The sequence below is a fragment of the Acanthopagrus latus genome, chromosome 2 (assembly GCF_904848185.1).
Source record: "Acanthopagrus latus isolate v.2019 chromosome 2, fAcaLat1.1, whole genome shotgun sequence".
Classification (NCBI taxonomy): domain Eukaryota; kingdom Metazoa; phylum Chordata; class Actinopteri; order Spariformes; family Sparidae; genus Acanthopagrus; species Acanthopagrus latus.
This window is the reverse complement of record NC_051040.1, coordinates 5,335,162-5,358,647: the sequence shown is the minus strand read 5'-3', so window position 1 is coordinate 5,358,647 and position 23,486 is coordinate 5,335,162. Positions and strand designations below refer to the sequence as shown.

The 23,486-nt window shown below is 41.8% G+C and overlaps 3 protein-coding genes across 11 annotated transcripts in view; 2 read left to right on the top strand and 1 right to left on the bottom strand.

Annotated features, from left to right (window-relative positions):
- The first annotated feature begins 635 nt into the window (after positions 1–635).
- On the top strand, positions 636–8,640 carry trpc6b (transient receptor potential cation channel, subfamily C, member 6b). Its single transcript, XM_037080799.1, has 12 exons — positions 636–770; positions 2,150–2,918; positions 3,291–3,476; positions 3,583–3,747; positions 4,248–4,464; positions 5,022–5,249; positions 5,825–6,089; positions 6,207–6,402; positions 6,577–6,783; positions 7,006–7,062; positions 7,655–7,730; positions 7,831–8,640. The coding sequence occupies exons 2-12, from the start codon at positions 2,172–2,174 to the stop codon at positions 7,977–7,979; spliced, it is 2,493 nt and encodes an 830-aa protein (XP_036936694.1). The 5' UTR covers positions 636–770; positions 2,150–2,171; the 3' UTR covers positions 7,980–8,640.
- A 1,622-nt stretch (positions 8,641–10,262) lies between these two features.
- pgr (progesterone receptor) lies at positions 10,263–16,146 on the top strand. The gene is made up of 8 exons (XM_037080809.1): positions 10,263–11,566; positions 12,284–12,393; positions 13,204–13,320; positions 13,636–13,941; positions 14,276–14,420; positions 14,545–14,675; positions 15,486–15,643; positions 15,729–16,146. The coding sequence occupies exons 1-8, from the start codon at positions 10,659–10,661 to the stop codon at positions 15,882–15,884; spliced, it is 2,031 nt and encodes a 676-aa protein (XP_036936704.1). The 5' UTR covers positions 10,263–10,658; the 3' UTR covers positions 15,885–16,146.
- A 1,767-nt stretch (positions 16,147–17,913) lies between these two features.
- The window catches only part of LOC119009441 (rho GTPase-activating protein 42), a 66,751-nt gene continuing 61,178 nt past the window's right edge, over positions 17,914–23,486 (bottom strand). For 5 of the 9 annotated variants that reach the window (XM_037080751.1, XM_037080715.1, XM_037080733.1 and 2 more), the window contains 8 exons: positions 22,912–23,017; positions 22,526–22,685; positions 21,648–21,798; positions 20,984–21,385; positions 20,470–20,626; positions 19,148–19,210; positions 18,968–19,047; positions 17,914–18,080 (listed from right to left, as the gene is read on the bottom strand). In XM_037080751.1, coding sequence (XP_036936646.1) covers positions 17,992–18,080; positions 18,968–19,047; positions 19,148–19,210; positions 20,470–20,626; positions 20,984–21,385; positions 21,648–21,798; positions 22,526–22,685; positions 22,912–23,017 — 1,208 coding nt within the window. In that variant the 3' untranslated portion in view covers positions 17,914–17,991. The remainder of the gene's footprint in view (positions 18,081–18,967; positions 19,048–19,147; positions 19,211–20,469; positions 20,627–20,983; positions 21,386–21,647; positions 21,799–22,525; positions 22,686–22,911; positions 23,018–23,486) is intronic. The other 4 variants (XM_037080768.1, XM_037080776.1, XM_037080723.1 and 1 more) reach the window with 1 other exon arrangement.

Here is a 23,486-nt window from a genome sequence, read left to right as displayed (position 1 = left end):
CATGTAAATGTTTTTCTTAAAAAAAGCAAATACACCTTTAAACGGGATGCAAGCACATAATTGTCTGATTATCTTGGGGAGGATTGTTTTTGCATAGCTTAGGCTCTATCAGCTCATGATCGATGCCCTATGAAATATGAAGGCACGCGTGTCATTATTACGTGTTACATTTGATGGCACCTTGAGTTAAGAGGATTTAGGAAAATCTGCTTTTTACAGATTGTTTATGCCACTGCATCCAATCTATTCTCAGTGTGTCAGACATCATATAGAGCATTAGTGGCGGTGCTGCATGCAGCCTGCACACTGACAATTACAAATAGTTCCTAAGAAAATAATCCCTTAGCCTTTGTGCCTCAGTTTTTGACACAACCAGGTAGGTCAATGCATTCCTCTAATAGATTGACATACTCGTTTGTCTCTTTTTTTTCTTTTCTTTTTTTATGGGGGGCTTATAGATCATAGCTATGAAAAATTAAGGAAGTCAAATTGAGATATACACAGGATGATACAACAAACATCATATAATATACAAGATACCTTTAAAGCAGATACAAAACCGCCCACTGGGCGTGGAGAGGCAGCACGTACCGTCAGCATCCAGACCCAAGGTGGGACGCAGGGTGAGAGCCACACTCACAGGTGGGCAGCCGGCTGACATGTGCGGGATCACAGGCTGTACGAGGTGCAGGTGGCCGCCTCTGGACGCAGTTTTGGGTCGACACTTGATGTGAAAAGTGAGGTCGTCTGGGACACCAGTGTTCTGAGAGGTGAGTGGATCATCCTGACTTTATATATTGCTGTGAGTCATATATGATGCATGCTGAAGATGACATGCTTGGTGAGGCTTCTGAGGATAGAAAACAAAAAAAGCTTCAGGCCCACATGATGTAGGAGAGGAGCCACTGTGAGAGGCTATTACTCTGTGATCTCATCCTGCAGTATAGTGCCTGCCCCTTGTCATGTAGCCTCATAAACGATGTGTACCTCTTTGAGATGTGACACAGATCTCTTCTTTTCAGTAACTAGAAATGTTAACATCACATGCACACACACACACACACACACACACTCGCACATACACATCACCTGATGACGTCAACGGCAGGAGAAGCTTATCTGTCACACAGTACATCATTAAAGTAGTGCAGGAAGTGCTAGTGTTGTAATCCATCATGCCAACAGCTGCCTGTCCTGATGAAGAAGAGGCAGCAGGACACAAACAGCCAGGCAGGTAAATCCACACAGAGCAGACACCTATTCCGCTTTTAAACCCAAAGAACTTGTGATAAAAATGTCATGTTGTGATCATATCAGTTCTTTTCTTTTCACACCTTCTGGCTGATGACATAGTTTTAATTTTATCCTGTCTCAGCTGAGAGAGACTTGATGTCAAAGATGGATAGTTGGATGAATTCCCTCGGTATTAAAACATATTCTGTCCACAGCCTGCACTCACCAGGTTGTTCAGTTGAGTAAAATCTTATTAACGCTAATTATGATTGAATGAAGGGACGTTGTCACCATCTATCATCGTCTGTGCCGAAGTAATTAGCTCCTGAGATAACCACGTTATTCTAATGTAATTACTGGACAGAAAGTGGATTTATTTGTTTGACATTGACCCGAAGCATAATTAGGATTTAAAACAGTCTCTGTCATATGGTCGTACAGTCATAGTCCACTGAAGGATCCTAACTAACATCATACTTAAATAAAAGTTTACTACTGGACTTACTGTCAAACACCTGATGACAATGTTTTATAATATTCCAGAAATACAAATTAAAATCTTCCAACTGACAGAGACTGAGAGGATGGACAGCACCAGGCTATGAAATGAAGGAGAGCAGATGATGGCGCTGTGGGTGGTGTCACACATGTAGTGAGAGTTATAAATCAGCGGAGACCAGCTGTCCACTGCACCCTGTTGGTCATTCACTACTTAGGTCTTCTTGTTATCTCATTCCTAGAGATTTGTTAGAAATATAGATGGAGCTAATGTTCATTTACATAAACAAGCTGACCACTGAAAAGACTGTCTGCGCAGAAAGAAACTAACAGTAACTCTTACTAAATTTAAATTTACAAACATAAGGCATCAGCCATATACTTTCATATGATGTGAAATGTTTTAATCTGTGTTTAGGTGGAGCAATGACAGAAGAGCCATGATGCTGCGGCCAGCCATGGCCAAACCCCGGAGACAAGCTTTACGGGGAGCCGGATACCTGTCTCAGGCTCAGTCCTCCTCCTGCCTCTCCATGACAGAGGAACTTTTCTTAGATGCTGCAGAATACGGCAACATTGCCGAAGTGCGGCGGATGCTACGTGAGCTGCCGGACCTCAATGTCAACTGTGTGAACTACATGGGCCAGAATGCATTGCAGCTGGCAGTTGCCAATGAGCATTTGGACGTGACAAAACTCCTGCTTCGGAAGAAAGACCTCGCCAGAATAGGAGATGCTTTGCTGTTAGCCATCAGTAAAGGGTACATCCGTATAGTGGAGGCCATACTGAGCCATGAGGCCTTCGCGGACGGTCAGAGGCTGACCAACAGTCCCAGTCAGGCCGAGACACACGATGACTTCTTTGCCTACGATGAGGATGGCACACGTTTCTCTCACGACATCACCCCCATCATCCTGGCCTCCCAGTGCCACGAGTATGAAATAGTGCACATATTTCTTACGAAGGGGGCCCGTATAGAGCGGCCCCACGACTACTTCTGCCAGTGCAGGACCTGCAGCGAGCAGCAAAAGCACGACTCATTTAGTCACTCACAATCCCGTATCCATGCGTATAAAGGTTTGGCCAGTCCAGCGTATCTGTCACTTTCCAACGAGGACCCTGTGACGGCGGCTCTGGAGCTGGGCAATGAGCTTGCAGTTCTGGCCAACACTGAGAAGGAGTTCAAGGTACAGTTTTTAGAGGTCCAGTGTGAGGGAATTAGCAGCATCTGGAGCCAGCTTTTGGTACATCTGCTCCCTCTGCAGACAGGCTGATACTGATGTAACAAAAACATGAGTCTTAGTTTCAGGTTGTTCTTTACTCAAACACAACATTATATTCCATTCCTACCAATACGCTTTTATATTCCTGCTCTCAAAAACCTTGAAATCCGGCACACTGGACCTTCAAGTTAAGTGGTTTTCATTCAGTAAGATTTCAGGGACAACATCTGTTGTTGAGTAAAAGATTACTTACTGCAGTTATGACCGGATTTATACAGTTTGTGTTATGAGTGATTCAGAAAAGAATGAGAACAATGTTGCCTTTGTATGTTACAGAATGATTACCAGAAACTGTCCATGCAGTGTAAAGACTTCGTGGTGGGACTTCTGGATTTGTGCCGAAACACAGAGGAGGTGAAGGCCATCTTAAACGGAGACACTGAATCATGCCAAAGCTCTGAAACCTTCGGCAGACAAAACCTTATCAGGTTGAAACTTGCAATAAAATATGAAGTAAAAAAGGTAAGCAAGTGAGAGGAACACTTTATTTTCCAGGATTAGATCTGATGTTCATACTCAACCTTGGGTTCCCACAAATAATTCCTCCCACTTCCGCTCCCTCTCTCAGTTCGTGGCACATCCAAACTGCCAACAGCAGCTCCTCTCCATCTGGTACGAGAACTTGTATGGACTACGTCAGCAAACCACAGCAGTGAAAATCCTGCTTGTCCTCGGTGTAGCTGTTGGGTTGCCTGTCCTGGCCTTCATGTACTGGATAGCACCATCGAGTAAGGTGAGTCACAAAAGAGTTGACATTGACCCTGACTCCTGTGTTGCACCGTGCCTGGTGCTGGATGTTTAAACAGGACAATATTTGCTCAAACATAAAATACAAAGACTTTATAAGGCAATAAAATGTCATGGCTGTGGGTTTGTCAGCTTGTTGTGGAGTTCTTCCAAAGTGTTCAAACTAGATTAATGCAGCTTTAAATGTCACTATACGGCCAAGCAGAGTATCCAAAATGCACGGGCAGCAGTTTTATGATACAAGTAAAACATAAGCACATAAAACATTGTATTACTGCAGAGATGCTCCAGAATACAAATTATTTTCAAAAGATCTAAGGAAATATACTTGTTTAGTACAGACCCCTGCAAAAATCATTATTATTTTTATATTTATTTGTTGTTTTTCTACAAAATCGCAATATGATTTTTTTTTTTTTTTTTTGGACATCATTCAGCACTAATGTTTAGCTGTACTCTTTCTTTCCATTCCCTGACTTGTTTCAGTTAGGAAAACTTGTGTGTGGACCTTTCCTGAAGTTTGTGGCCCACGCAGCTTCCTTCATGATATTTCTTTGCCTGCTGGTCCTGAATGCAGCAGACCGGTTTGGGGGAACGTCGCTGCTGCCCAACATGACCGTCCACGACCACCCCTCGCAGCTGTTTCGTATGAAAACCACCTCCTTCACCTGGATGGAGATCCTCATCATATCCTGGGTCATAGGTCATGAGTTTAAACACACACGCCCCAGTATTCTTTAAAATTCTCACACACACCTGAACTAGCCATCAAATCTTTCTTCTTTTTCTATTATGTTGGTATATCTTTTATTTATGTTAATGTATTCCTCTCCCATCTTTCTGACACTCCTGTCTTCTTCTCACAGTACAAGTCAAGGTCCCACACTTTTCACAGTTACATCATTTATGCAGGCGGATGCAGGGTCAAGGATATTGCAAGTCACGGAGGAGTTACAAATCCCCGAACATCTATCATGCTAGGAAATGGCCTGCATAGATAATTATGTATTCTCAGCACATGTACCATAATAAATCAGACTTGTAATGACTTCCCAAAGACGGAAAAGTCAAGGTGACACTGTCACTTAGCTCTACAGGCGAGCCAGACATTACCAAATCCTATGTGATAAGACTATCAATGCAAGCCTTATTTATCATGTTTATACATGTTATACAAGTATATCAGCCATTATTTCATGTGACATTTTGTGAGAGAAACAGTGTGACTGATAAAAACATTTCTGATTTGTTTTCCTACAGGGAAGATCTGGGAAGAATGTAAAGATATCTGGTCGCAGGACATCCGGGAATACATCGCTGAACCCTGGAACCTTCTTGATTTTAGTATTTTGTCCATTTTTATGACCTCTTTCATTGCCAGATTAATGGCTTTCTGGCATGCATACACTGCCCAGTGTTACGTCGACAAGCACTATACTGACCTGTCCAACATGACGTTGCCCTTTGAGATACAGTATTTCCAGCTGGGTAAGTATATACATACATATATGTATGTATGTATGTATGTATGTATGTATGTATGTATGTATGTATGTATGTATGTATGTGTTAGGGGTTGCCAAGGCTTCACAGGAGGTCATGAGGTCTTCTCTGGTTTCAGCAGTGTGAACAAACATTTGCTTTTTAAATATAAATTTGGCCTTTATTTCATAAAAAAATGTCTCCAAAATCTGCTCAAAATTCAAATTCCAAATCGCTTGTTCGACACAAACCTCCTGGACTTACTGCATTAATTATGTGGTGTAACTGTGCAGTTTATCAGATGTTCTCAACTGTTATTGTTACACAGTGAAGATAATATGAACTGACCATTAAACATGTAACTTAATCAGAAGCCGTCAGTGATAGAAAGGGATCCCTCAAGGACAAAGACTGGGGACCACTGGTGTAAAGCTGCTTTTGACTTTACCTGCTGAACTTTATTTTCTAATTCATTATTAGAATGACCACTCAGTTGAATTAGCTGTAGCAGTTGTATACACAGACGATGATCTAAACTGAGTGAAGGTTTACTGACTGCAAACTTACTGGTTTCCTTTCAGCTCGAGTCAACTGGATGCCGTCAGACCCGCAGCTTATTTCTGAAGGCCTCTATGCGATCGCGGTGGTGCTGAGTTTCTCTCGCATTGCATACATTCTGCCAGCCAACGAGAGCTTTGGCCCTCTGCAGATCTCTCTGGGAAGAACAGTGAAAGACATCTTTAAGTTCATGGTGATTTTCATCACAGTTTTCGTGGCTTTCATGGTGGGGATGTTCAATCTGTACTCGTACTACCTCGGAGCCAAGTACAACGATGCCTTTACAACGTGAGTGTAAAACATCTGTAAACTGTTGCATAAACACGGACTGGAAGATGGTTAAATATTCAAGCAAGACCTCGGTTGCTCTACGCTTGTTTAATTCCCATCTCTCTGCTCCTCCAGGCTCGAAGAGAGTTTCAAAACGCTATTTTGGGCCATCTTTGGCTTGTCGGAAGTGAAATCAGTGGTCATTAACATCGACCACAAGTTCATCGAGAATATTGGCTATGTTCTCTACGGGGTGTACAACATCATCATGGTGATTGTCCTGCTGAATATGCTCATTGCCATGTTCAACAGCTCCTTCCAGGAAATTGAGGTACGTCTTCAGCATCTACACTGCTACATTACTCTTCCTGTTTGTGCTGTGTATAGGAGGATAATGACCAATTAGCTGTGAGGTCCTGTTTTTTTTTAATTTAACATAATTTGGAAGCAGATTAATTTGATTAAATCTCTGAATATTCACCTGTTTCATTTCCTGTTGGTGCAGGATGATTCTGACGTTGAGTGGAAGTTTGCCAGAGCTAAACTGTGGCTGTCGTACTTTGAGTACAGCGGCACACTGCCAGTGCCCTTCAACCTCGTACCCAACCCCACATCTGTCATTTCCTTCTTGCTGGGGATGAGGCAGTTTCTTTGGGATGTACCTCAAGGCAAAGGCAAGGGAAATCCAAATGATGAGATGGAGCTTAACAAGGTGAGGAAGTAGCTGCTGACAAAAAATGATATTTCAAAGGAAGGAAATTACCAAATTCATTCTCTTGAATGTAAAAAGCAAGGTTGACCTATATTCTAACTGGCCTACAGAGCCCTCTTGTGTTACATTTAGGAGTTGCAGGTGTAAGTGTGTTCCTTACAAGAATGTTTTAAGATAAGTATTAATGTTGCTTCATCTCTTTTTTCTTGTCTTCAATCTTAGTTGAGGCAACAGGAGGACCTGAGCGTGGAAGAATCACTCGGTCCAACCCGCCACCAAGTAAAGCAGCTTTCAGTGCTGATTAACCTGTTAATAACAAAGCTGTTTTTGGTTTTATACTCATAGACTTGTGACCATAAATAATGCAGTGCTAGTGACTTAGTGGGACTGTAGCTCCACATTTCCATCTAAAATAAAAATTCTGTCTTTCTCCCCTCAGAAAGTTGGGTGAAGTGTCATCGTCCACAAAACATTTTTGGACTTTCACAGCAAAACAGAATTACAACATTCTCTTAAACACCTGAAATATATTGGGACTTGTTTCAAAACATTAAAAAAAAGCCTCGACTGGCATAATTCAAAGACTCATGCAGACCCCAAACTGATTTGAAAAGACATGATTTACACTCTTTTTTTTAAGTCCAAATCTTCTAATGTAGCTGCAAAGCTAAAATCATTAACTCAAACCTGTTCCGAAGCATCAGTGTCAATCAAACCATAAATATAATCAAACAAGCTCACTGAGTTAATTAGACAGCTGCTCTTCTTTCTCTTTTTTTCTGTACACCTGTGATTTAAAAACCAAAAAAACCCCAAAAAAAACAATTAACTTATCAGTTCAAGACTCTAACCCTTTAATTCTTTATCACAGAAGATAATGAATCGCCTCATCAAAAGATACATCTTGAAAGCGCAGAGAGACAAAGACAACGATGAAGTGAATGAAGGTGAGTTCAGCAGGTCCTCTGGATACAGTGCTTTTTCATGTCTGGATCACGTAAATACAAAAACACCTCATTTGATGCTGTTTCCTTTACTGTCCCACAGGCGAACTGAAAGAGATCAAGCAGGACATCTCCAGTCTGCGCTACGAGCTGCTGGAGAGGGGGAGCCGGGACATGGAGACACTGGCAAAGCTCATCAGGCAACTGGGAGAAGTGATGAACATTCACCAGAGAGAAGAGCAGAAGAGTTAGCTGGCTGCACTTTCTTAACTAATGTAGATATTAGAGATGTATTAACTGGACTTGCTTCACTCTCTGAGTCATTCAGGGGTGCACTGTCTTAACACATGTTTTTAGACAAAAACTGAGAGATTTATATTCTGTATTTTAAATATACTAATATTGTTAACATCTTTCATTTTTTCCCTTAGTGTAGATGTATCACTTCAGGAGTAGAATACTTATACAGATTTGTCCCTGTCGCTGCATGTGCACATGTATGGTAATATGCACCACAGACTGCTAATATATGATTTTCAGACTTTGATTTATAGATGATTTTTTTAATCTGGAGTAAAAGCAGTTTAAGATGAATTTGAAAAAGAACTGCATATATTTGAAGTGGCAGGTTGAGAAGTCGGATGTAACACAAAGATAAATGATGCTTGTTGGTAATGGCTCAGAGCTCAGAGCTGTCTGTTGTTAATCTGTTAAACTGTTAATCTCAAATTGTGAGATAATTACTATCATTATTATTTTTCCTGTAACCTTGGAATCGTCCAGCAGGACTCCAGTTTTAAAAAATATTCATACAAGACCATTAACTTGTTTTATGTTGTGTGTAATAAAAATGTTGATCACTTAAGCATAATGTTTAATGGACATAATTAAAGGATTATCTTCACCTCATGGACTTCGGCGGGTTTATGGGTTTTTTAAATGGTCACAGCAGATGCTGTTGTGCCCTTTCACGCATGCTGTGAAGCAAGACAAATGTCTGAGAGTAGTCTGACCTGACATGTAGACACAACTCAGCACCATCTAGTCAGGTCGGGCGAGTTTTGAGCTGTCAGGAATCCTGACTGGAGCTGTTGTGAGGACTTTATCGTCGATTGCACAAGAACTGAAAGCTTTTGGTTGCTGTGAAACATGAGCATCGCATTAACAGATTACAATTTTGTCTCAAAGCCGTGCTAATACAACATTTGAAGAACACATCATGAAGATATGAGAGAAAAACACTTATCCAAGAACTATGTAGGCCACGGCTCGAGAATCCCCTCTGATATCAAGCAGATGACGCAGGAGAACAAGAGGGCCAAGGCCTGTGTGTGCATCACAACTACACGCATCAACAACATCCTCACTCAGCTGATTAGCTTGAATAGTAAAACCTCTCTGCTATCTAATAAGGATAACTGAACATGAAAGGAGATTAGGATGCTGTAATGACTCCTTAGGAAATATAGAGCACTGCCATCCAGACAATACCAAGGTTAATACTCTCGACTTGATCAAATGCAGTTCATGTGCATTCATACAATACAAAGAAAAAACATTAAGTCTGAGTTGAGAAGAAGAAGTAAAAATAAATGCAAACATGCAAAGATTTGAGAAACATGAAGACTTTTATTTTGACACCTTCATCTTTACATAATAATTTAACTTACTTGCACACTGTAAAAAGCAAATTATAGAATTTAGTGGAATTAAATTATCTTTTGTATGTTTTAAGTCGGTTAAATTTAAAGTTTATAGCTTTTTGTTTTCAGACAACTTCAGTCTTTTGACTTTAAATGATGAGCTGGACGAATGTAATGTACATGTAGGCTACATGATTAGTATAATGTCAGACTTCCCAGCATGCATTGTTTGAGAGGTAAAACTGTCCTGATATCCCTCTATGTTATGAAAACTTGAAGCCAAACTGACACGCTATCCGAGTTAAAAGTTAGTGTTACATTCGGTCCTTAATTTATCAAACTTTATCTCTTGTCTGGGGCGGCTGCTGCTGTTTCTTGTGTGAAACGAAAAATTGACTCTTCAAAGTTTTTACATGGAAGGAAATCAAATTGAATTGTAATGATTGTCAGTGTCATTAAACAGTCGTTGATTCAACTTCATATCTTAAATTAACTGCAGATGTATTTTGAAGTTCAGTTCACTTTCAATTGCATCTCACTAGGAAAAGGAAAAGGAAACTCTAAAGAGGATTTCAAACGAACTATTCAAAATAAATTAAGCTGACTAAAATATTCGCAGCAGCAGTTTAACTTAGATGTTTTTATTCTAAACAACCTAAATGTATTTGCAGTGCACAGCTCATGTAATTATGAACTTAATGGCAGGTTTGTAGTGTTTATTGTCTCATCTCCCATGAGCACCTCTTTTCTAATATTTTCCTGTTCGGCCAAAAATAAAAACAATATGTTGTAACTACCTGATTCGTGAGCAGCAGGGAGGAGACTAATGACCCTTGAAATTGAAGTGATCCATCGTCCAGTCTTCTCATTGGCTGGCCCATTAGCTATAGATGTGCTGTGAGGGAAGTGTTTCTCCATACGTGTGTCATCCTCTGGAGGCTCGGCTTTTCAGCTCATGAGGAAAGCTTCTGGGGCCACCCGAGCAAGGAAACATAGTGAAAGGCTCAAATTAACTTCAATATGCGAGGTTCAGTTTGTAAATCCGCACCTTTTAATGCCACATCATCATTATGCTTAAAGTACGTTTTCTCCTCTGAGCAGCTGTTACATTTGATGGAATAGACTCTCGTGTGAAAGACAGGAGAAGTCACAGCCCCCCTCGACGAGGAGGAGGACCACCACCACCACCACCACCACCACAGGAGAGTCTCTGAGCTACAGCTTCTCACAGCGCGTCCAGCCCCCGGGGCGCACTCCACTGTCTGCAGTGCGCGTCGCGGTTCAGAAGATGGAAAGCGAAATAAACGAGAGGATGAGCGCCATCAGTACTTCGATCGCCGATTCTACCGATACAAGAGTGAGCGACTTGATCGACGCTGGGTACGTTAATAATAAATTATCCAGCACCTCGCCGTCTCTTACCTGCACGTCCTCCACCGTGCGTAATTTTGGAAACACTGGCACACTGATCCACGGTCTGAATTCAAGCGGCGACGGCGCAGTTTTCAGAGACTGTGACATACTCGACGGTTCACTTGTTGCCAAACACTTTTACGCACGCAGTGAATATCTGAAGTGCGACAGTGTGCCTTGGGAAGATTTTGTAAGCGTCCAGGGGACGAATGTGGCCCCATCCGAAAGTTTACCAGGCGCAAGTTTAAACCTCTCCTCGACACCCGGAGCGTGTAAGTTCATCAAAGATGAGAAGGAGCCTGCTGTGATTATGGAAACACCCTGTCCCAGCTTTGATCCGTCACCGGAGATACCTGCTCTTGACACCTGTTGTCAGACCAACAACAGGAAGCAGCAGCTGGGGCTGAGCGACAGCGAGTCGACGGGCTTCACGCCGGCCGCTCTCGGCCCTCGACCGGGGCTGGAGGGATCTCCAAACTTTCTGATCGACCTGAACCAACCAGAGCAGCTGCCGGCGCTGGGCCAGGTGAGGACAGACTCCAGGTGCGGTTTGTCCGGGAAGGCTGTCATCAGCTTTGACGCAAACAGGCACACGGCCCCGCAGCTGACCATGTACAAGAGCGAGGTTCCCCGCTGGCAGATGCAGACGTCTCCAGCCGAGCCTCAGTACTGGGTCCAGTCCGCAGGGCTGACGGAGGGGCCGTTCACACAGAGCGGCTATGATGGGATCCAGAGCCAGCCCCTGTCTCAGAGGAACCCATCACCCTTCTCTGCATTCCTCGGGTAACATGTAACGACCACAACATTCAGCTTGAAGTCACTGTCGAGATGAAAATACAAAGCTTAATCATAGTGTAAATCTGTGCTTCTGTGTGTGACAGTTGGAGTTTAAAGATGGAAAGTAGACAGCAGTTGTGTTTAGAGCAGACACCCACCCACACACGCATGATCAGATAGTAATTAAAGATAGGTGTTTGAACAAAGTACTTACCTCCACTGAACAACTAACAGTCTGAGTCACTCAGGATGTTTCTGAGTCTGAGGAAGTGGAACAAACAAACTGTCAGATAATGACTCAGTTTGGTTTTTTCAGTGAAAACCAGACACCATTTGCTCTGGTTTTGGTTTTCGTCAGTTTCAGATTATCAGAAAGCTCCATAAAATCGCACCTGCAAAACCATTTATCATTTCTTCACTCATACATCATTACATAAAATCAGGGTCCTTCACTTGCAAACACAGAAAGGAGCATATTGAAAAAAGCTTTAAAAGCCAATCACTCATGTCAGAGTTTTATTAAAGCAATAATCAGTTCTTGCCTCTCCTCAAAACATAATTAAACTCACATGTTTTACCTCTTAATATTTCCTTTTCACCATTATGAGATGTGGAATTAAGTTTTAAAATAACAATTTTTAGATTCAAGACCCAATGTTCCTGTCAGATTAAAGAAAACAATGCATTTAGTTCAATCAGTGTGTGTTTTTTTTCTTTATCCAGAGTGCCACCTCAAAGAATGTGCATGATCTGTGGTGACGAGGCATCCGGTTGCCACTACGGAGTCTTAACCTGCGGGAGCTGTAAAGTCTTTTTTAAAAGAGCAGTCGAAGGTTAGTTGAGAGCCTCTGTCTGCTTCAGGAGCTGTCTGGTGCTTATTCATCCAATCAAGTACAAGTTCTTGTTTTTAATTTGATTTATTACTTGTCAAATATTGTCCAAGTCAAATAAACATTGTATTGGGGCTGTTGCGAAAGGGACAAACCTGAGCCATCGGTTATAACAGACAGTTTGACTGCCTCTTTCAGGCTTTCAGGCCCTCTTTAGTTTAATTCCCCCAACTTAAATTTATGATGTGTCTTTTCTCTGTTGCCTGTGATCTGTCGGTGTATGTTCACTGTTCTTTCTTTAATCCAGTGTACACACATAATACTTGAGAAAAATCCCTACTGTGCTACATCATTTATTATTATTTTTTTATGTATACTAGTGGGTATTGTTCAGAACATCACAACTAAAAGATGAGAGAGGCTGTAAAGGGGGAGCTGCCTTGTTCAGTTCAACTGACCTTCTAAGGTAGTTGTTAAAGGTCATTAGCAACAGTATCACATTGACCAGTGTTCACCGTGTTCCTTCATCTTGGACGTTTTTTTCTTGTTATCTTGTAATGCGCGATATGTAAGAGCCACTATGTCTCACTTTGGCCGTGTCACTCTGTCCTCACAGCCTTGCCTCTATCTAATTTTCCTTCTTTAGATGCCTCCTCAGAGCGCCGCCTTAGTGTCTCGGAGAAACCTTGTTAGTAGTCGAGAGCCCCTCATCATGTTTCTCCTCATTATGTGCCCTCTCCTCCTTCTTACGTGTTTCAAAATCAAGCGCTGTCAAAATTGTGTGCATTGTCTGTCACCCTTTTCACCCAACAGGCCACCATAGTTATCTCTGCGCTGGGCGTAATGACTGCATTGTGGACAAAATCCGAAGGAAAAATTGCCCTGCGTGTCGTCTCCGAAAGTGCTATCAAGCCGGAATGATGCTCGGAGGTACAATTTGGTTGGGTTTTCTTTTTGTAGGGGACTGCGGTAGAAATAAATCAATTGGCCGTGTGGCACCGAGTCACAATGTGAAGTCATGATTAGCTTCAACGAGTGTTAAAAGTGCCAAGATCAGTAGAACAAAGTCAATATAGCTGGAGTCTTTTGTAAGCAGAGATATTAAACTCCTTTTTCAAATGCAGGTTTGAGCAATTCTACCACACAGTGTGAGAGACACTGACAGTGTGTGTGTGTGTGTGTGTTATGAGCACAAGTTGCGCTCCTTGTCATCAAATCTAACCCGGCCTTGAATTCATGTTGCAGGCAGGAAGCTGAAGCGTTTCGGGGCACTGAAAGCCTTGGGTATGGCCCCGTCCCTGATGTTCCAGTCTCACTTGGCCATGTCCAGCGACAATCAGGCCTTGAACTCCATGTCTTGCATACCAGGCATCCGTGAGGTGCAGTTCTCCCAGCAGATCATCAATATCCTGGAAAACATTGAACCGGAGGTCGTGTACTCGGGTTTTGACAACAGCCAGCCTGAGGTTGCCCATCTCCTGCTCACCAGTCTCAACAGGCTGTGCGAGAAACAGCTGCTGTGGATCGTCAAGTGGTCCAAGTCTCTGCCAGGTAACGGCTCTCTGCAGCTCAGGGTCACCACGGTTGTTGCCATGGGGACCCACTGTCAGGCCTCGCTGAAGGTCGCAGCCTTAAAAAACACTGACTGAGAGAAAAGGTCATTAATACTGGATATGAGAGAAGTTACTCTTATAAAAGCATTTGATTGTCACAAGAAATGTTAAAATAAGGGGTTTATGGGTGTGATGGTATATCAGTGCATACGGGTTAGCATACAAGTTGCATCCACTTTAAGAAAAAAAAAAAAAAAGAAAAAACACACACAAAGGAGCAAGAGGTTGACAAATTAAATGTTCTCCATCGTTGGATTTGATTTTTCTTCAAGGGTTTCGCAGTCTTCACATCACTGACCAGATGACCCTCATCCAGTACTCGTGGATGAACCTGATGGTGTTCGCTCTTGGGTGGCGTTCCTTTCAGAACGTCAACAGTGAATATTTATATTTTGCACCCGATCTGGTCCTGAGTCAGTAAGTAACACAGAAATTACACTGACACATTCACAAAGCAATGATTTCGGAAAAAATGGATGGAAAAAAAGTCATGTTCAGAAACATTAACTGTTTTATCTTCTGTTTTTTTCGTGTCTGTCAGGGAGCAAATGAGGAGATCTCCAATTTATGACCTGTGCCTGGCGATCCAGTTCATCCCTCAGGAGTTTGCAAACCTTCAAGTAACCCGCGAGGAGTTTCTCTGCATGAAGGCCATAATACTCCTCAACACAGGTGAGAGACAGCCAACTTTCTGAAATCGGACCCGAGACTCAACTTTTACCTTACGTTGACCTTTTTTGTTTTTGCATTTACTGCACGAGGTACAGTATACAGTGTTGCAAACAGAGACGTGAAGCTTTGAAGACCATTTACTGCAGAGCCGCACAATAAAGGGAGTGTTGTACGGGGTGACTGGACCTTGAAAAAGATTTATGTAGCGGCTGCTATCAAGTCCTGGTTTTACACTTGACTTGAAATTATTATTTTTTAATAGCAGCATGTTTCTTTTTGAGCCACCATTGTTGACTGGAACTCCTGTTACAGTTCCTTCATGTTTTACTACATTTAAAGGTGCAGTGTGTAGGGTTCAGAGGGCTTCAGGAGGCTCTGTTGACAGAGGTAATATATTTTTTTTCCTTTAGTCTACTTTTACCTGAAACTGAGAGTCATGTCTTCATTATATTAGAATTAGTCTTTAATATCTACAGAAGGAAGAGGGTCAGTCGTGTGGCTCTTCTCAACTTTACAATGTTTATCAGTGTGCATTGATCAAATTTCTGATGACAACATGAGTCATTTTGCTGGGGTTGTGTGACAGATGACCCACCATTTTACAGCTGCTTCTTATGGGGAAAAAAGTCTTTCTTTGGCCTCTGCATCAGATGAAATTGTTATTACTTGGTTTGGTCACTTTGTCATATTGGCTCCTAAGCATGGTGCTCTTCCTGGGAGTTTGTTTCCATGGAGTCTGCTATGTTTCTACAATTACCCTAAATGGAGAAATGATTGTTTGAAATATTTTTTTTTCCTGTCTACTCTCAGTGCCTCTTGAAGGACTCAAAAGTCAGGGAGCATTTGAAGAGATGAGACAAAACTACATCCGGGAGCTGACCAAGGCTGTCCACGGCAGGGAGAAGGGCTTGGTGGCGAGCTCGCAGCGGTTCTACCACCTCACCAAACTGATGGACGCCATGCATGAGGTCGGTGCAGTGTGAATTCATGTCTTAAATCGGGGTGTGAATTTAATGAGATCCAAGACAAACATGAATGTCTCCTCTCTCGCAGATAGTGAAGAAGGTCAACCTGTTCTGTCTGACCACCTTCATCCAGGCAGACGCCATGAAAGTGGAGTTTCCAGAGATGATGTCAGAGGTCATTGCCTCCCAGCTTCCGAAGGTCCTGGCCGGCATGGTGAGGCCGCTCTTGTTCCACTCCAAGTGACGATTCCAGCACAGACACCACAATGCCTGCGGAGTCGTCCTATGACTGGACTCCTGACATGTCATTTTCTGGATTTTTCACAGCCTTTCGCTTTTGTAGTCATTATTTCTTTGGCAAATTGCATCTAATGGTGTTAAGCTCTTCTACTTCATGAGGTGGAACATGTTCCTTAACGTATGTATTTTAGTACAGATCTCCCATGAATATTATTAATTCAGAGGCATCAATCAAAGCTCAATAAAAGCTATTGGGAACCACTACAGATACTGATATTTTTTACTGAAGTTGTGACAGAGAAAAAGCACAAACAAAAACTATGAAAACGGTGTTTCTCACCAGGATTTTATTCTTAATAAAAGAAAAATGTAGGCGAAACTGACAGCACCCACTCAAACTAGTGATTAAATTATTTTAACGGGACTGTGGAGTGACTCACTGCACCGACTTCAGGGAGGAGAAGATAACGATCTTTGAAAAATATTTGAGAAAAAACAAACAAAACAAATGACTTCCTGTGAACTGATGTTGATTAGAAATAACTCAAAAGGCACACATCTCTTGCCGGGGATGAACAATGCCCTAAATGTGATTTCTTATAATATAACTTTAAAATTTTAAAAGTCTGAATCTAAATTTGCATCTAAATACACACAGCTACAGATGCTAATGGGATGCATGTAACAGAAAGTTAGTAGTTAATTAAAAAATAAATAATGAATTCACATTGTTGTGAAATCCTTTAAAATATGTGGATCAACATACAGAAATGTAAAAACAATTCTAAGACAAACAAGTCAGACCACAGCTGTAATAAATCACACTGTTTTATTTTTAGACATGTTTATGCGCTGTCAAGATACAGTAAATGATTGCAAAGAAACAAGCTCTCCATATTAAAACAAAACAAAAAAAAAAAGGATGTGAAATGTTACATATTCAGGATATGAGTATCATTTCCGCGATATGCCCCTGCATACTCCGACTGTAAGGGAGTATTATCCCAAGGCCACCTTGCATTCTTAAAAATGTAAATGGAAAAAGAACACCGTGGTCTTGGCAACATCCCAAATACATTTTCGGGACAGCAGAGAAAGTTTTAACCTTGGAGTAATTTCTCATTTTTGTAATAAGGAGGAGTGAATGGGCTGTTGATTAGTTTCTTTCTTTTATCTTTTGTTTTTTTCTGAAAATGTATCACTGAAGCTACCTTTTTAGGTATCTATTGACTTTGTACTATTGAAATGTTTATTACTGTTACAGTAACAAAAAATTAAATATTTAAAAAAAAAGCATCTATAACATAATATAATCCGATACATGTCTATTACTAGTACACCAGCGCACCAGTGACTGCAGTACCACAACCGGTATTGACGGTGGAGGCTCCACCTCATGAACATAGCATTCATATCATTATAAAAAACACATCTTTACATACAGCATATATCTGAAGCGATAATTTATAGTAATAAACAGTTTACAAGAAGTGATTATTTTTTTGATTAGCAACTTCAGAAGAACTCATGAGCTTTAAAGTACCGTACAGTACCGTGTAGCGATCCAGAAAGTGCACTGCAGCAGTGAGTTTCAGTGGATGAACAATGATCACAGGCCATAAACATGAAAGTTAAGGTGCAAACCCATTACGCTTTCTCTACTAGATCCTAATAGATTAGACTAGTTGCCTTATTTTAAATCACAGTTGTTGTTTTTTTTTTTTTCTCAATTAACAGTTCATAAAAAATGTTTATGAAACTGAGAAGAAGTCTTGTTAAATGGGATGCGATTGTTTTGTGATTCTGTTGGCTAATACTGGGATTAAAAAAAACAAACAAAAAAACATCAGTGCAGTCGATGGGTAATATATGTACACCTAACAATAATATTATAATTATTTCTTCCTAACATCAAAAATCTTGGCAGACTCTCTGAACAAAGGAGGTACTTTTTAAAAAAAATTTTTTTTAGCCTTTGTACTTCTGGCTCTGTTCAAGCAATTACTGCTGCAGAAATGTCAGTCAGGAGCAACTCAGTCAACCACATGGTGCATTATTATTATTTTTTTTTCCATGGATACCATGAAAAGGATGGGATGTTTACCAGTTTGTTAGAGGAAGACAACATAATTCTCAGGGATTAAACCCGTTCTTCCTTCGAACGTTGCCTGGAGCCAGCCTGGTTCAACAGAGGGGTAGACTAGAGGACAAAAACAGGGAAAGAGAAAGGATCCTTTAATTGAAGACAGAGAGAGAAACAGACTCCTGATCTTGTGCAGACCTCCTGCCAAACTTTTTCAAGCATCAGGGAAAGAAGACTAATATAAAAGGATTCAAGTTGAATTTTAGAGAAATAAAGGTCAGGGCGATCCCTATCAGCAAGTTTGTTTATTTTACCAACATAATTTTTTTTTTTTTCTCCCTGCTCTTCCACGCTCCCGCTCCAAGGGGCAGTTTGAGAACCACTGATCAAGTGTAATGGCTCGCCTCACATATGGTGTAAACCATAAAATCAACAACATGAATCATTGCTAAGATGCATCAAAATTACGGGGAACAGCTTTCAAAATGATCAGCTACAACCATCTGGCACAGATATGCTGAATGAAGGCTGCAGAGAGAAAAACCCTGTTAACGTAGGGAGCAATAAAAGTGCCCTGCCTGCTGGTAAGTGGTAGGGAGCGTTTGTTGACGTTTTTGCGTTTGGCTGCTGCCTCTGCTGGCTCTGTTAACAGGGAACAGGCCCTGGTGCCGTCAATCTCTAGGTTACAGTGACCTGTCAGCGCTGGTCGAGGGCCAAGTCATCTCTTCGTGGAAAAGGCAAGAGGCAATAAAATATCCTGGGTCTGTTTAGCGATGGATTAGGGGGTTTCATGCTAGGAGCAAAATTATTTTATGCCCCCACAAAACACAGGGAATTAGCCAAGTGTAGCTGTGTGCTGCCAGTACACACCAGATTGTCTGTGTACACTATCCAATGTCCTATCATCCTACGCAAGGAGGCATGTGTGATGTTGTGAGCACTTCTGGAGCAAAGTAACTGTCTGCTGAAGCATGAAATGTTCGCCTTATGTCTTTTCCGCTCACCGTTTGAGAAGTGCGCCCCCTGGGGGAAGCTGAGCTCATGGCTGTGCTCTGCCTCACACGAGTACATCGCCTTGGCATCCCTACAAAGAAAACGAAAACAGGTAATGTCATGGCAGGTTTTGAGGGGATCAGTAGGATTCAGGGAAACCTGTGGTAGATGAAGTCATGTTTTTACGGCACCTTCCAACAGGAACGGACTGGGGCGAAGAGGCATTTTCAAAAAGCAGCGCTCTGGCAGCGACCCTGAAACAGCATGAAAACAGAAGTGTTCGCTTGAATTGATTATATGAGGATATTAAAAAAAAAAACAGCTGGAAATCAGAATTGTCTGGTAAATTATGTAATCCTCAAGTAAGCAAAATACAAGTACAATCTGTTTTGATATATAATTGTCTAAAAGATGTCAAAAAATAAACTATAGGTTACAACTAAACCAAAAGTAAATCTGTACACTTTCCCTCGGCCCCGCCAGTGTTCCTCATTGTTTCAAAAGAGGTGAAAGGCATAACAACACAATACAGGAGGTTTCCTTCCTCCGGGTGGACTCAGCTTCAGCTGAGCAGAACTGAATTAAACCATATAACAAGGCTGCACTTGACCCCGCACGCAGCAACCTCAGAGTCAAGGGGACAGCAGAGCCTAGGGCAAGCTGGGTGGGTGCTGTACAAGGAAACTACTTGAGAGACCGTGTGACTGGCTTCTCAGACATGACAAGTCAAACAATCTGTTTGTCCCGAGAGAACGAGTGCAGACTGCTGCTGCTGCTGGGTCACATCAACCCCAGAGCAGGCAGAACGTAATTAAAGCCAGCTCTCCCACCAGAGAGGGAAAGACATAAATCTCCAGCACATACTCATCTGATCTTAGAGACCTCTCAATGCTCACTGCTCGTACGTAGACGAGGCTGATGACTCAGAGGGGAGAGACAAAGAGACGCAGGAAGACGGAAAGAAATGTTGTTGACTTGTAGTTATTCCGTGGGGGTACATTCAACTGCACACATACATGCACAGGGAAGAGAGGACAAAACCAAATGTTATGCTCATAATTAATTCATCTTCCAGTTGTTGGTTTTGAATAATCAATGAATCCCTTTTGTCAAAAATGTCTTTACATCTTCCCAGAGCATTTTTGCCTGTTAGTTAGATTATTATTTAATTAACAGAACTGGCGTTAAAGGTGAATTTTGTAAAAATGAAGCCAGTATAATAATAATAATAATAATAGTAATAATAATAATAATAATAATAATAATAATAATAATAATAATAATAATATATCATCACAACTGCTCCTTTTGCTGTAAGCTAATCATCTCAGTTAGCTGCAGAGCTAGTGGCTCTTTTAGCTGACTAGACTCTGCCTGGACCTGGACCTGGACCTGGACGGGTGGACTAAACCTGGCTCATCCGCCTCCCAGTGAACCCAGCGAGACACCGGACTTCAGCAGGACGGCAGGTTATGATGAGCAAAACGATTAGCTTTTTAACAAAACCCCTTACACTGAGCCAGGTCTTTGGTAGCCGTTGGTAACTGAGGTGTTCATCCTGCGGCGGATCACTTGTTTCGGAGGAATGTCTGGGTGCTCAGCAGGCTTTAAACTCTCTTTGGGCTCCAGTGTTGACAGACTTTGGACAGATCCAGCGCAGCTCCTGCGGCCTTGAGGGAGACAAACAAATAATAACTCCTGTCTCCACGAAATGTCACCAACACGAGAAAGTTTGATACTAAAACAGCTCAAACTCTGCACAAACTAATTCAGGAAATGAGCCAAGAAAATAACATTTCAACACTGCTGTTTACATAACGCTTATGTCAACTGTGTGCTGAATGTCTCTGAAAGGAGCGAGAGTCTGGGAGGAATAAGTCATGACAATAACACCATCCAGCTTATGAATCCTGTCATGAAAATGACACTGTCATGAGGTTTCTTTCCACTTCATTACTGCAAGGGAAACAAAATCAATGATCTGATGACAGACAAGCCTTAACTGGATTACTTGATGATTATACTACCTTCGGATATATGCAGTGATTTCAGAGAGGGAGCAGGTGAGCGGGGCAGCAGTGCTGGCCTGAGGTCAAGGCGACAGTGGGGGGCTTTTTTGGGGGCAGGAGACAGCCAGGGCGCCGTGCTGACTGAGGACAGGCTGAGAGCATCCTCTGACTCTCCATCTGTACGCCCCGCATCCTCCCTGGAGCTGGACTCTGGACTGCTGATACATACGGTGCTCCTGGGGCCATTTGAGAGCTGTGACGGCGTACGGCGGAGATCCAGGAGCGACTTGTCCTTGACTGGCGCAGAGGAAGCTGTTTTGGAGGAGGTATTCTGCTCAGAGGAGTGGGAGGACAGAGACTCCATGCTGCCCATGGGGGTGCTGCCTGGACTGCTGCTAAAAGTGTCACCTATGCAGGGACCAGAGAAGAGGCATACAAGGCCCTCATTAAAACCTGCTGAATGAGGAGGTAATTATGGTTATTAATAGCCTGAAAAAAGCAGATAACAGTCATTTGAAAGGGTTATTCTGGCTTTAAAAAACAGCCAATATGAGGTGACTCTCACAGAAATGTGGTGAAACAGCATGTGCAGGTGTCTGATTTATATTAAATGCCACCAATGGGTTTTTTGGGACATTGTGGTGTGACAACCTGTGGTGGCAATCACTGCTTTGGTACTCACTTTCCGCATCGGCCAGGCAAAGCTTTGGGGTGTAGAGGCTGCGGGGCTTCCGGGGCCCCGTAGACAGACAGATGGCCCTACTCCTGCGAGAGCCGGGCCGACTCTGGGGTTGGGGAAGAGGAACGTTGGGATCCGGAGGCTGGTGAAAGATCTGCAGGTCGAGAAAGGAGCGCTGATCACTCAACACAAATTACACAATCTGTGTCTCTCTTAACCAGCACAGACTGGTATTTAAACTGTGTTTTTGGAGTTTGTTATAAATAATATTTTACAACACTCACTACCCACTGTAGAGTTGCCTGTCAGGTCAGATAGTTACGTTCATCTTTCATCTAAACTACTAAGTCAGAAAAATACAGTGGTTTCTTGCTATTTAAGACATCCCTGAAGAAGATCTGAAAACTGGAATCTGTGACAGATTTTTTGACAAATTCTTTTTATTTCGGTTCTTAGCCAAATGACTGGAAAGACTTCAGGTGTAACAAAACTAAAGCTTAGATCAGCAGGTGGAGAACATTGAAACAGCAATGCTCTTTTTAGTCACAATATTATCGGTGTATTTGTTCCAAGTGAGTCTTGCATCCAAGATAATGCTATGAAGCTAAATCAGAAGTATCACAGGAGGTTTCCAGAAAATACAATATTTCAAAACATAGAGTATATAAATAATGCAATATGAAGTTACTTGTAAAACAATAAATAAAATATTGTCTTCGTGAAGTGGCAAGCTCTTTTTTGCAAATCATTTTGGACACAAATCTGTTTTTGCTTGTGTGGAACGATGGCTAACAAAAAGAAATTAAAAAGAATTAAATGTGCTTCACAATGAAGGTAAAAATACAAGAATACTGTACATCCAAAGCCAAATGGTAAATTACCTTAATGAAGTTCTCAATGAGAATTTCCACCACAATGTTCTGGAACTTGATGTTCATCATGGCGGCCACAGTTTCCTCTTGTGACCTCATCAGCGTCGGCCCGAAGATGACACCCAGGTTGGAAACCGTCATCAGGTTCGACTGGCTTTGTGTGGAAACTCTGCATGTGGAAGAGACGCGTAAGATGCTGTTCTCTGCTGACACACCCATAATGGAAACTCTTAACCATGTGTAGTTATTTATCAGACTCTGACAGATTCAGAGACACCTGTAAATACATTAAAGAGTTCCCGCGCCGTGATGACACATTTAATCAGTCACAGCAATTTCTATCTCCTCTCATAGAGCTGTTCTTTTTTTTCAAGGCTCATTACTGGAACACGTACGTGACGAGGTGCTTTATTAGTAGCTCCAGCATTTCCTTGTTCCTGTCTGGCAGCTTGTGAACCAGAGCGTGGACAGCACACACCCTGTAGTTCTGGTCATCGGACTCTGAGGAAGGGCAAATTGATGTAAGATGATCAAGAGGCTCATGTACTTGAACAGAAAAAACGACAAAGCTGCCAATTATTGACCTCTGACATTATATCCAGAGGTGTAGAAAAAAGCAAATGATTAACACATATATTAGAGCAGATTAAACCAATTTAACTTCTCAGTTTGACATAATATGAGAACTACGTGATGCACATAGCGTGAGTGTATTTTCAGAGATGGAAGACATTTAATTGGTTCAATCTTTGCTCATTTCAGATCCCTACTGTTAGTGCTGATGCAGTTTACATAATGCTAAATCTGAAAATATGAAATTCGCAAACATGACTATATTTACATTCTCATATACATCTTTGATTCAAAACATTCATACAGTAAACACAGGATTCATCTGCGGTGTCTGTTTTGAATTTGACCAAGCTCTGCTAACTTTAAAATCTCCCACTCATGTTTAATAATAAAATGA

Bases quoted from the DNA above. Each gene is read 5' to 3' on its own strand.
- trpc6b (XM_037080799.1), top strand. From the start codon at position 2,172: ATGATGCTGCGGCCAGCCATGGCCAAACCCCGGAGACAAGCTTTACGG. The intron at 3,477-3,582 runs GTAAGCAAGTGA...TCCCTCTCTCAG, and splicing joins TAAAATATGAAGTAAAAAAG to TTCGTGGCACATCCAAACTG. The intron at 7,063-7,654 runs GTAAAGCAGCTT...TCTTTATCACAG, and splicing joins TCGGTCCAACCCGCCACCAA to AAGATAATGAATCGCCTCAT.
- pgr (XM_037080809.1), top strand. From the start codon at position 10,659: ATGGAAAGCGAAATAAACGAGAGGATGAGCGCCATCAGTACTTCGATC. The intron at 12,394-13,203 runs GTTAGTTGAGAG...TTCACCCAACAG, and splicing joins TTTTAAAAGAGCAGTCGAAG to GCCACCATAGTTATCTCTGC. The intron at 15,644-15,728 runs GTCGGTGCAGTG...CCTCTCTCGCAG, and splicing joins TGATGGACGCCATGCATGAG to ATAGTGAAGAAGGTCAACCT.